Source organism: Pecten maximus, chromosome 9, assembly GCF_902652985.1.
Source record: "Pecten maximus chromosome 9, xPecMax1.1, whole genome shotgun sequence".
Taxonomy (NCBI): Eukaryota; Metazoa; Mollusca; class Bivalvia; order Pectinida; family Pectinidae; genus Pecten; species Pecten maximus.
Genome location: NC_047023.1, coordinates 41,599,272 through 41,611,855, shown reverse-complemented (window position 1 = coordinate 41,611,855; position 12,584 = coordinate 41,599,272). Strand labels below are relative to the sequence as shown.

Below are 12,584 nucleotides of genomic sequence, written 5' to 3'. Positions count from 1 at the left end.
GAGAATGTCAAGGCCAACGACTTGTTATGGGTTCGAATGTCAAAAATAAAAATCTCAAATTGATTATTTTTTTCATTTCATATGAAAGAACATAGTCCACTGAAACAGAATGTGCATATTTTATTGTCATCAGATAAAAATAAGGCAGAAAGATATGGCACTTGGAAAAGAATCATAAAGCTATTTTCTCCAGCCAAAATTAAAAAATAATCCAAAATTGCAGAATAAAGGTTTCTGCTCTTTTATCTATATACACATGAAGGCTTGATGTTTGGCGCATCGATAACGTATGGCTGGCTACAAATGTTATATTTATATTTGACCTTGACCTTCATTCAAGGTCACGGGGGTCAAATGTTGAAAAAAATTCAAAGTTCTTTCAAAATTATTAATTTGGGTCACATTTTAAAGAATCGGCCCTTTTAAAGGTGTGTGCAATGTATCAAGGTCAAATAATCAAAATGACGCAGATATGGCACTTTTAAAAAGAAATTCCTACCAAAATGAAAAAATGACCCAAAACTGCACATACACATGAAGGCTGGATATTTGGCAAACAGATACATGTAACATGTGTGACTGGCTACAAATATTGAGTTTATCTCTCTGACCATGACCTTCATTCACATTTTAAAGAACCGGCTCTTATGAAGGTGTGTGCGAAGTTTCATGGGCAAATTATTAAAAATGATGCAGACATGCCCTTTAAAGAATGTTTTCTTGCCAAAATTAAAAATTATCCATAAATTGTAATTCAATTGTTGGCTCAAAAGGGGTGTCCAGCAAGATTATGGAGTTGGGATCTGAATGGTTTCACAGATAAAACAAGAGGCCCAGAGGGCCTGTATCGCTCACCTGGTTTTATGAGATATGAAACAAGAATGATGCTTAAGTTAATTTGTCGCTGGTATTTCTATGTCAATATATCATAAGCATTTTATATGGGTACATGTACATTGGCTTATTGTTATTCTAAAAATGTCAATTTAGCGAAATTGACCTATTTTGGTCCCATCCTTCAGCCCCCGGGAGGTTAACCCCAACATTCGTACAATTTTGAATACCCACCCCATAACCATGCTACCATACAAATGTAGGTTTTATACCAAATTGTGCAATTAATCCATGAAATGAAATTGACTTTGGGTACAACCCCATAGGGATTGCTACCACACCAATGTGAGTTATATCCATAACTTAGTTTCAGAGAAACCAATTGACCCCTTTTGACCCTGCCCCCCAGGGGTCAACCCCACCATTTTTAGCTCACCTGCCCGAAGGGCAAGTGAGCTTATGCCGTGGCGCGGCGTCCGTCGTCCGTCCGTCGTCCGGCCGTCCGTCCGGCGTCAACTTTCCATTCAAGCAACTTCTTCTCAATAACCAAAAGGCCTAGAGACCTAATATTGGGCCTGTAGCATGCTGGTGTGAAGGGCTACCAAGTTTGTTTAAATGAATGACCTTGACCTTCATTCAAGGTCACAGGAGTCAAAAAGGCTAAAATCTTCAAACGACTTCTTCTCAACAACCAACAGTCCCAGGGAGTTGATATTGGGTCTGTAGCATGCTGGGGTAAAGGGCTACCAAGTTTGTTCAAATGAATGACCTTGACTTTCATTCAAGGTCACAGGAGTCAAAAAGGCTAAAAAAAAATTAGACGACTTCTTCTAAATAGCTAAAAGACCCAGGGACTTGATATTGGGTCTGTAGCATGCTGGGGTGAAGGGCTACCAAGTTTGTTCAAATGAATGACCTTGACCTTCATTCAAGGTCACAGGAGTCAAAAAGGCTAAAATCTTTAAACGACTTCTTCTCAATAACCAAGAGTCCCAGGGACTTGATATTGGGTCTGTAGCATGCTGGGGTGAAGGGCTACCAAGTTTGTTCAAATGAATGACCTTGACTTTCATTCAAGGTCACAGGAGTCAAAAAGGCTAAAATCTTTAAACGACTTCTTCTCAATAACCAAGATTCCCAGGGAGTTGATATTGGGTCTGTAGCATGCTCGGGTGAAGGGCTACCAAGTTTGTTCAAATGAATGACCTTGACTTTCATTCAAGGTCACAGGGGTCAAAAAGGCTAAAATCTTTAAACGACTTTTTCTCAATAACCAAGAGTCCCAGGGAGTTGATATTGGGTCTGTAGCATGCTGGGGTGAAGGGCTACCAAGTTTGTTCAAATGAATGACCTTGACCGTCATTCAAGGTCACAGGAGTCAAAAAGGCTAAAATCTTTAAACGACTTCTTCTCAATAACCAAGAGTCCCAGAGGCCTAATATTTGGCCTGTAGCATGCTGGGGTGAAGGGCTCCCAAGTTTGTTCAAATGAATGACCTTGACTTTCATTCAAGGTCACAGGAGTCAAAAAGGCTAAAATCTTTAAACGACTTCTTCTCAATAACCAAGAGTCTCAGGGAGTTGATATTGGGTCTGTAGCATGCTGCGGTAAAGGGCTACCAATTTTGTTCAAATGAATGACCTTGACCTTCATTCAAGGTCACAGGGGTCAAAAAGGCTAAAATCTTCAAACGACTTCTTCTCAATAACCAACAGTCCCAGGGAGTTGATATTGGGTCTGTAGCATGCTGGGATGAAGGGCTACCTAGTTTGTTCAAATGAATGGCCTTGACCTTCATTCAAGGTCACAGGGGCCAAAAAGGCTAAAATCTTTAAACGACTTCTTCTCGATAACCAACAGTCCCAGAGACCTAACATTTGGCCTGTAGCATGCTGGGGTAAAGAGCTACCAAGTTTGTTCAAATGAATGACCTTGACCTTCATTCAAGGTCACAGGAGTCAAAAAGGCTAAAATCTTTAAACGACTTCTTCTCAATAACCAAGAGTCCCAGGGACTTGATATTGGGTCTGTAGCATGCTGGGGTGAAGGGCTACCAAGTTTGTTCAAATGAATGACCTTGACTTTCATTCAAGGTCACAGGAGTCAAAAAGGCTAAAATCTTTAAACGACTTCTTCTCAATAACCAAGAGTCTCAGGGAGTTGATATTGGGTCTGTAGCATGCTGCGGTAAAGGGCTACCAATTTTGTTCAAATGAATGACCTTGACCTTCATTCAAGGTCACAGGGGTCAAAAAGGCTAAAATCTTCAAACGACTTCTTCTCAATAACCAACAGTCCCAGGGAGTTGATATTGGGTCTGTAGCATGCTGGGATGAAGGGCTACCTAGTTTGTTCAAATGAATGGCCTTGACCTTCATTCAAGGTCACAGGGGCCAAAAAGGCTAAAATCTTTAAACGACTTCTTCTCGATAACCAACAGTCCCAGAGACCTAACATTTGGCCTGTAGCATGCTGGGGTAAAGAGCTACCAAGTTTGTTCAAATGAATGACCTTGACTTTCATTCAAGGTCACAGGAGTCAAAAAGGCTAAAATCTTTAAACGACTTCTTCTCAATAACCAAGAGTCCCAGAGACCTAATATTTGGCCTGTAGCATGCTGGGGTGAAGGGCTACCAAGTTTGTTCAAATGAATGACCTTGACTTTCATTCAAGGTCACAGGAGTCAAAAAGGCTAAAATCTTTAAACGACTTCTTCTCAATAACCAAGAGTCCCAGAGAGTTGATATTGGGTCTGTAGCATGCTGGGGTAAAGGGCTACCAAGTTTGTTCAAATGAATGACCTTGACCTTCATTCAAGGTCACGTCGATCAAGTATGCTTAAATCTTTAAATGACTTTTAGTGAAAAGCCAAAGTGCAGAGAGACATTATATTGGTCCTGTAGCATGCTTTCAAATAACTGTAGGATCCATATATGAAAAGATCACTGCATTGCAGGTGAGCGATTTGGGCCCATTGGGCCCTTGTTACAATTTTGAATCCCTACCCAAAATGACGCTACCAGTCAAGTATGAGCTATATCGATTGCTTAGTTTCAGAGAAGAAGTTATTTATGTCAATTAAGCCAAATTGACCAAGAGATGAACACAATCCTGATGTAAAAATAGGCCCAGGGTTCTTTCCCCACCCCAAGGGACTTATACAATCATATTGAATTGATATCAAATATGAAAGTTTTCTTCAATATTTTGCATGTAAAACGCTGTATATTTATATACAGTACCTATAGCTACTAGGCTATTATCTACATCTTGGTGGTAAATTAAAAAGCAACAAATCACAAATCACAGTTTATTGTTAATATTGACATTGGATCTATTAAAATAGATGGAATTGATATCTAATTTTAAAATAATTGTCCTTAACAAATGAGGTCTTTGTTGAAAAAAAAGTGTAATAACTTTTAAAAGCCTTCAATCTAATTTTGATATTATTCTAAGATCAAAATAGAAAGGAATAAACAATTTTGTTTACAAGATATTGAAAGACATTGCACACTTTCAACAAAAAAAGTAGCAGACACTCCCTGTATTTTCAATACATATCGTGTATTGTTATAACTTATCGAAATGCATATCATATTGTTTCGACATTTCTAATACCCAGGCCTATAAAATATAAGTTTGTTTTAAACACATAAATGCAAATTTTGAACTACTTAAATATAAAAGATGGTTTAAAGTATGAATGTTAATGACATGTACCTAAGTAGAAGTTGATTTGAAAAAATTTAAAATGTTTGACTTCTTAAGTAAAGGTTTGATTGAAATAAGAAATGTTTAACTACTTTTAGAAGTAGGTTTGAAACTTTAAGATGGTTAAAACCATTATGTATATCTGAACAGTCTAAACCATTACATTCATCAGGACTGTGAAAACCATTATGTCCGGTTGGTTTGACACACTTAAGTGGAAATGTTTAGTCATGTTGATATCAGTTTAATTTGTATTCTTGCTTTATTTCAAATATCTCCTTTTACATCTGACTAACGCCTCCTACAGTACTTTCAGTACTTTGATTCTTCCTGTAATCTGTTTCCTTCCCTCACATTCCATCAGGGTCAACAAGAGTTATTAGAATAAGTTGATATAACTTGTTATAAAATTGTTGTAAAATAGTTGAAATTTATAGACCAAAATCTTGTGGCTGTTTACTATGAAATATGTTATTTCCGTAAGATAATCCATCATTTTCAGATATACCGGTACATGAATTTCTAAATACTCGCTTGATTAATAGTTACTATTAATATCTTAATAATAGTTTTTAGGTCATCTAACTCGAATGGTCAGGATGACCTATAGCCATCTTGCTTTGTCCGCCACAGAGTTCAGTTCACCGTCCGCAAACTTTTCACATTTCAAACTTCTTTTCAAATTTAACCAGTGGGATTCAGCTCAAACTTACCTGAAAAGGTGGACATTGTGAAAAACATTTTAAACTTTCTCTTTAGTTCCACTGGTGCCATTGAGCTAAGCATTGTTAGGGATGTTAAGGAAGTGGATCCTACAAAGTGTTGTTATTTTTCAACCTTGTAAAAAACTGCCTACAATGATCCTGAGATGGTCGTAACAAAGTGTTGTAATTTTTCAACCTTGAAAAAAAAACTGTCTACAATGATCCTGAGATGGTCCTGACAAAGTGTTGTTATTTTTCTACCTTGTAAAAAACTGCCTACAATGATCCTGAGATGGTCTTGACAAAGTGTTGTTATTTTTCAACCTTGTAAAAAACTGCCTACAATGATCCTGAGATGGTCCTGACAAAGTGTTGTTATTTTTCAACCTTGTAAAAAACTGCCTACAATGATCCTGAGATGGTCCTGACAAAGTGTTGTTATTTTTCAACCTTGTAAAAAACTGCCTACAATGATCCTGAGATAATCCTGACAAAGTGTTGTTATTTTTCAACCTTGTAAAAAACTGCCTACAATGATCCTGAGATAATCCTGACAAAGTGTTGTTATTTTTCAACCTTGTAAAAAACTGCCTACAATGATCCTGAGATGGTCCTGACAAAGTGTTGTAATTTTTTCCGGTTGGTCAGAAATACATATATATCTGCTAAGGCCAATGGTACCACTATATTTGCTATTGAGTGTGTATACTTCAGTAGTTGAAGGGTCTTTAGAGTAAGATGACCATAAGTCACATGGGCCTCTAGTTTTTCCATTGTATGACTTTTACTAAATGTTCCACTAATGCACTCCTCTCTGCTTCACAGAAGTTACTTATTCGCTTTGTAATGTTCAGTTAATTTGATGTACAATCTCATATGTCCATCTTTAAAACTAAATGCTAATAAACCATTTGTATATTTGTCATTTAGGCTAATTCTTCACCAGTGGATGGTCACACAGTTGCCAAGAAGATGTACGAAAATTTCTTCACAGAAATGCTTGCTAGCTTTACAGGAAATGTGCTGGCGGACATGATGACGTATCCATTGGAGACCGTAGTACACAGATTATATCTACAGGGCACACGGACTATCATAGACAATACAGATACTGGCATGGATGTCATTCCCATCAGCACACGTTACAATGGAGTAATCGACTGTTTTCGAGATATTGTGATAGAGGAAGGGTTTTCTGGACTTTACAAAGGTTTTGGAGCTGTGATTTTTCAATACGTATTACATGCAGCTATCCTACGAACAGCAAAATTTCTTTTTGAGAAAATATCCCATGAATTTGGCAGTCCAAGACATGCACCAAGAGCACAACCTACCACAGTGGTGAGTTTTACCTCAGTATCATATATGGTATTCATCATGTAGAGGAAGGTTTGGCTCCTAAGGGGGTGATAGGGGCAGGGCCCAAAAGGGTGAAATATAGGAAATTCTGTTTTAATGTCCTGTGTGGAAGGATTTTATTCTTTGGTCTGAAGAAAAATGGGAGATGAAGATTCAATGGCTCACCTTAACTGTGTGACAGAGGGGTGTAGGTCATCTTAATGGAGGGTCTGGCTCACTTTGACCTTGTGACAGAGTGGTGTAGGTCATATTAATAGAGGGTCTGGCTCATCTTTTCCTTGTGACAGAGGGATGAAGGTCATATCAATGGAGGGTCTAGCTCACCTTTACAGAGCGTTTTGTCTGGCTCATCTTTTCCTTGTGACAGAGGGATGAAGGTCATATCAATGGAGGGTCTGGCTCACCTTGACCTTGTGACAGAGGGGTGGAGGTCATCTTAATGGAGAGTCTGGCTCACCTTGACCTTGTGACAGAGGGGTGTAAGTCATATCAATGGAGGGTCTGGCTCACCTTGACCTTGTGACAGAGGGGTGTAGGTCATATCAATGGAGGGTCTGGCTCACCTTGACCTTGTGACAGAGGGGTGTAGGTCATATTAATGGAGGGTCTGGCTCACCTTGACCTTGTGACAGAGGGGTGTAGGTCATATTAATGGAGGGTCTGGCTCACCTTGACCTTGTGACAGAGAGGGATACTCTGTATAAATGGAGCGGTCGGCTCACTTTAAGATTGTGGCAGAGAGCGGTAGTCTGTGTTAATGGAGGGGGTGGCTCACCTTAAGATTGTGACACAGAGCTGTAGTCTGTGTTAATGGAGTGGTTGGCTCACCTTAAGATTGTGACAGAGAGTGGTAGTCTGTGTTAATGGAGTGGTTGGCTCACCTTAATATTGTGACAGAGAGGGGTAGTCTGTGTTACTGGAGGGGTTGGCTCACCTTAATATTGTGACAGAGAGGGGTAGTCTGTGTTAACGGAGGGGTTGGCTCACCTTAATATTGTGGCAGAGAGGGGTAGTCTGTGTTAATGGAGGGGGTGGCTCACCTTAAGATTGTGACACAGAGAGGGGTAGTCTGTGTTAATGGAGGGGGTGGCTCACCTTAATATTGTGACAGAGAGCGGTAGTCTGTGTTAATGGAGGGGGTGGCTCACCTTAAGATTGTGGCAGAGGGCGGTAGTCTGTGTTAATGGAGGGGGTGGCTCACCTTAAGATTGTGACAGAGAGGGGTAGTCTGTGTTAATGGAGGGGGTGGCTCACCTTAATATTGTGACAGAGAGGGGTAGTCTGTGTTAATGGAGGGGGTGGCTCACCTTAATATTGTGACAGAGAGGGGTAGTCTGTGTTAATGGAGGGGGTGGCTCACCTTAAGATTGTGACAGAGAGGGGTAGTCTGTGTTAATGGAGGGGTTGGCTCACCTTAAGATTGTGGTAGAGAGCGGTAGTCTGTGTTAATGGAGGGGGTGGCTCACCTTAAGATTGTGGCAGAGAGGGGTAGTCTGTGTTAATGGAGGGGGTGGCTCACCTAAAGATTGTGACAGAGAGTGGTAGTCTGTGTTAATGGAGGGGGTGGCTCACCTTAAGATTGTGACAGAGAGCTGTAGTCTGTGTTAATGGAGGGGGTGGCTCACCTTAAGATTGTGGCAGAGTGGGGTAGTCTGTGTTAATGGAGGGGCTGGCTCACCTTAAGATTGTGACAGAGAGGGGTAGTCTGTGTTAATGGAGGGGGTGGCTCACCTTAAGATTGTGGCAGAGAGGGGTAGTCTGTGTTAATGGAGGGGCTGGCTCACCTTAAGATTGTGACAGAGAGGGGTAGTCTGTGTTAATGGAGGGGATGGCTCACCTTAAGATTGTGGCAGAGAGGGGTAGTCTTTGTTAATGGAGGGGGTGGCTCACCTTAAGGATGTGGCAGAGAGCTGTAGTCTGTGTTAACGGAGGGGTGGCTCACCTTAAGATTGTGACAGAGAGCTGTAGTCTGTGTTAACGGAGGGGTGGCTCACCTTAAGATTGTGACAGAGAGGGGTAGTCTGTGTTAACGGAGGGGTGGCTCACCTTTAGTTTGTGGCAGAGAGGGGTAGTCTGTGTTAATGGAGGGGGTGGCTCACCTTAATATTGTGACAGAGAGGGGTAGTCTGTGTTAATGGAGGGGTGGCTCACCTTAAGATTGTGGCAGAGAGGGGTAGTCTGTGTTACTGGAGGGGGTGGCTCACCTTAAGATTGTGACAGAGAGCTGTAGTCTGTGTTAATGGAGGGGGTGGCTCACCTTAAGATTGTGACAGAGAGCTGTAGTCTGTGTTACTGGAGGGGGTGGCTCACCTTAAGATTGTGGCAGAGAGGGGTAGTCTGTGTTACTGGAGGGGGTGGCTCACCTTAAGATTGTGACAGAGAGCTGTAGTCTGTGTTAATGGAGGGGGTGGCTCACCTTAAGATTGTGGCAGAGAGGGGTAGTCTGTGTTAACGGAGGGGTGGCTCACCTTAAGATTGTGACAGAGAGGGGTAGTCTGTGTTAATGGAGGGGGTGGCTCACCTTAAGATTGTGACAGAGAGCTGTAGTCTGTGTTAACGGAGGGGCTGGCTCACCTTAATATTGTGACAGAGAGTGGTAGTCTGTGTTAATGGAGGGGGTGGCTCACCTTAAGATTGTGACACAGAGCTGTAGTCTGTGTTAATGGAGTGGTTGGCTCACCTTAAGATTGTGGCAGAGAGCTGTAGTCTGTGTTAATGGAGGGGTGGCTCACCTTAAGATTGTGGCAGAGAGGGGTAGTCTGTGTTAATGGAGGGGTGGCTCACCTTAAGATTGTGACAGAGAGGGGTAGTCTGTGTTAATGGAGGGGGTGGCTCACCTTAAGATTGTGACAGAGAGGGGTAGTCTGTGTTAATGGAGGGGGTGGCTCACCTTAAGATTGTGACAGAGAGTGGTAGTCTGTGTTAATGGAGGGGGTGGCTCACCTTAAGATTGTGACAGAGAGTGGTAGTCTGTGTTAATGGAGGGGGTGGCTCACCTTAAGATTGTGACAGAGAGTGGTAGTCTGTGTTAATGGAGGGGGTGGCTCACCTTAAGATTGTGGCAGAGAGCTGTAGTCTGTGTTAATGGAGGGGGTGGCTCACCTTAATATTGTGGCAGAGAGTGGTAGTCTGTGTTAATGGAGGGGTGGCTCACCTTAAGATTGTGGCAGAGAGTGGTAGTCTGTGTTAATGGAGGGGGTGGCTCACCTAAAGATTGTGACAGAGAGGGGTAGTCTGTGTTAATGGAGGGGTGGCTCACCTTAATATTGTGGCAGAGAGGGGTAGTCTGTGTTAATGGAGGGGGTGGCTCACCTTAAGATTGTGACAGAGAGGGGTAGTCTGTGTTAATGGAGGGGTGGCTCACCTTAAGATTGTGACAGAGAGGGGTAGTCTGTGTTAATGGAGGGGTTGGCTCACCTTAATATTGTGGCAGAGAGTGGTAGTCTGTGTTAATGGAGGGGTGGCTCACCTTAAGATTGTGACAGAGAGGGGTAGTCTGTGTTAATGGAGGGGTTGGCTCACCTTAAGATTGTGGCAGAGAGCTGTAGTCTGTGTTAATGGAGGGGTTGGCTCACCTTAAGATTGTGACAGAGAGGGGTAGTCTGTGTTAATGGAGGGGTTGGCTCACCTTAATATTGTGGCAGAGAGTGGTAGTCTGTGTTAATGGAGGGGTGGCTCACCTTAAGATTGTGACAGAGAGGGGTAGTCTGTGTTAATGGAGGGGTGGCTCACCTTAAGATTGTGACAGAGAGGGGTAGTCTGTGTTAATGGAGGGGGTGGCTCACCTTAAGATTGTGACAGAGAGGGGTAGTCTGTGTTAATGGAGGGGGTGGCTCACCTTAAGATTGTGGCAGAGAGTGGTAGTCTGTGTTAATGGAGGGGTGGCTCACCTTAAGATTGTGGCAGAGAGTGGTAGTCTGTGTTAACGGAGGGGGTGGCTCACCTTAAGATTGTGACAGAGAGGGGTAGTCTGTGTTAATGGAGGGGGTGGCTCACCTTAAGATTGTGGTAGAGAGCGGTAGTCTGTGTTAATGGAGGGGGTGGCTCACCTTAAGATTGTGACAGAGAGCGGTAGTCTGTGTTAATGGAGGGGTGGCTCACCTTAAGATTGTGACAGAGAGGGGTAGTCTGTGTTAATGGAGGGGTTGGCTCATCTTAAGATTGTGGCAGAGAGCTGTAGTCTGTGTTAATGGAGGGGGTGGTTCACCTTAAGATTGTGACAGAGGGCGGTAGTCTGTGTTAATGGAGGGGGTGGCTCACCTTAAGATTGTGACAGAGAGCTGTAGTCTGTGTTAATGGAGGGGGTGGTTCACCTTAAGATTGTGACAGAGGGCGGTAGTCTGTGTTAATGGAGGGGGTGGCTCACCTTAAGATTGTGACAGAGAGGGGTAGTCTGTGTTAATGGAGGGGTTGGCTCACCTTAATATTGTGACAGAGAGCTGTAGTCTGTGTTAATGGAGGGGGTGGCTCACCTTAAGATTGTGACAGAGAGGGGTAGTCTGTGTTAATGGAGGGGGTGGCTCCCTTAATATTGTGACAGAGAGGGGTAGTCTGTGTTAATGGAGGGGGTGGCTCACCTTAATATTGTGACAGAGAGCTGTAGTCTGTGTTAATGGAGGGGGTGGCTCCCTTAATATTGTGACAGAGAGCGGTAGTCTGTGTTAATGGAGGGGGTGGCTCACCTTAAGATTGTGACAGAGAGTGGTAGTCTGTGTTAACGGAGGGGGTGGCTCACCTTAAGATTGTGGCAGAGAGCTGTAGTCTGTGTTAATGGAGGGGGTGGTTCACCTTAAGATTGTGACAGAGGGCGGTAGTCTGTGTTAATGGAGGGGGTGGCTCACCTTAAGATTGTGACAGAGAGCTGTAGTCTGTGTTAATGGAGGGGGTGGTTCACCTTAAGATTGTGACAGAGGGCGGTAGTCTGTGTTAATGGAGGGGGTGGCTCACCTTAAGATTGTGACAGAGAGGGGTAGTCTGTGTTAATGGAGGGGTTGGCTCACCTTAATATTGTGACAGAGAGCTGTAGTCTGTGTTAATGGAGGGGGTGGCTCACCTTAAGATTGTGACAGAGAGGGGTAGTCTGTGTTAATGGAGGGGGTGGCTCCCTTAATATTGTGACAGAGAGGGGTAGTCTGTGTTAATGGAGGGGGTGGCTCACCTTAATATTGTGACAGAGAGCTGTAGTCTGTGTTAATGGAGGGGGTGGCTCCCTTAATATTGTGACAGAGAGCGGTAGTCTGTGTTAATGGAGGGGGTGGCTCACCTTAAGATTGTGACAGAGAGTGGTAGTCTGTGTTAACGGAGGGGGTGGCTCACCTTAAGATTGTGGCAGAGAGCTGTAGTCTGTGTTAATGGAGGGGGTGGCTCACCTTAAGATTGTGACAGAGAGGGGTAGTCTGTGTTAATGGAGGGGGTGGCTCACCTTAATATTGTGGCAGAGAGCTGTAGTCTGTGTTAATGGAGTGGTTGGCTCACCTTAAGATTGTGACAGAGAGTGGTAGTCTGTGTTAACGGAGGGGGTGGCTCCCTTAATATTGTGACAGAGAGGGGTAGTCTGTGTTAATGGAGGGGGTGGCTCACCTTAAGATTGTGACAGAGAGGGGTAGTCTGTGTTAATGGAGGGGGTGGCTCACCTAAAGATTGTGACAGAGAGTGGTAGTCTGTGTTAATGGAGGGGTTGGCTCACCTTAAGATTGTGGCAGAGAGCGGTAGTCTGTGTTAATGGAGGGGGTGGCTCACCTTAAGTTTGTGGCAGAGAGCGGTAGTCTGTGTTAATGGAGGGGTTGGCTCACCTTAAGATTGTGGCAGAGAGTGGTAGTCTGTGTTAACGGAGGGGGTGGCTCACCTTAAGATTGTGACAGAGAGCGGTAGTCTGTGTTAATAGAGGGGGTGGCTCACCTTAAGATTGTGACAGAGAGCGGTAGTCTGTGTTAATAGAGGGGGTGGCTCACCTTAAGGTTGTGGCAGAGAGCG

The 12,584-nt window shown here is 43.4% G+C and overlaps 1 protein-coding gene across 1 annotated transcript in view; it reads left to right on the top strand.

Annotated features, from left to right (window-relative positions):
- Nucleotides 1–12,584, top strand: part of LOC117334254 (solute carrier family 25 member 46-like) — a 32,817-nt gene that overhangs the window by 15,793 nt on the left and 4,440 nt on the right. Inside the window, exon 9 of the mRNA XM_033893762.1 lies at nucleotides 6,183–6,593. Coding sequence (XP_033749653.1) covers nucleotides 6,183–6,593 — 411 coding nt within the window. The remainder of the gene's footprint in view (nucleotides 1–6,182; nucleotides 6,594–12,584) is intronic.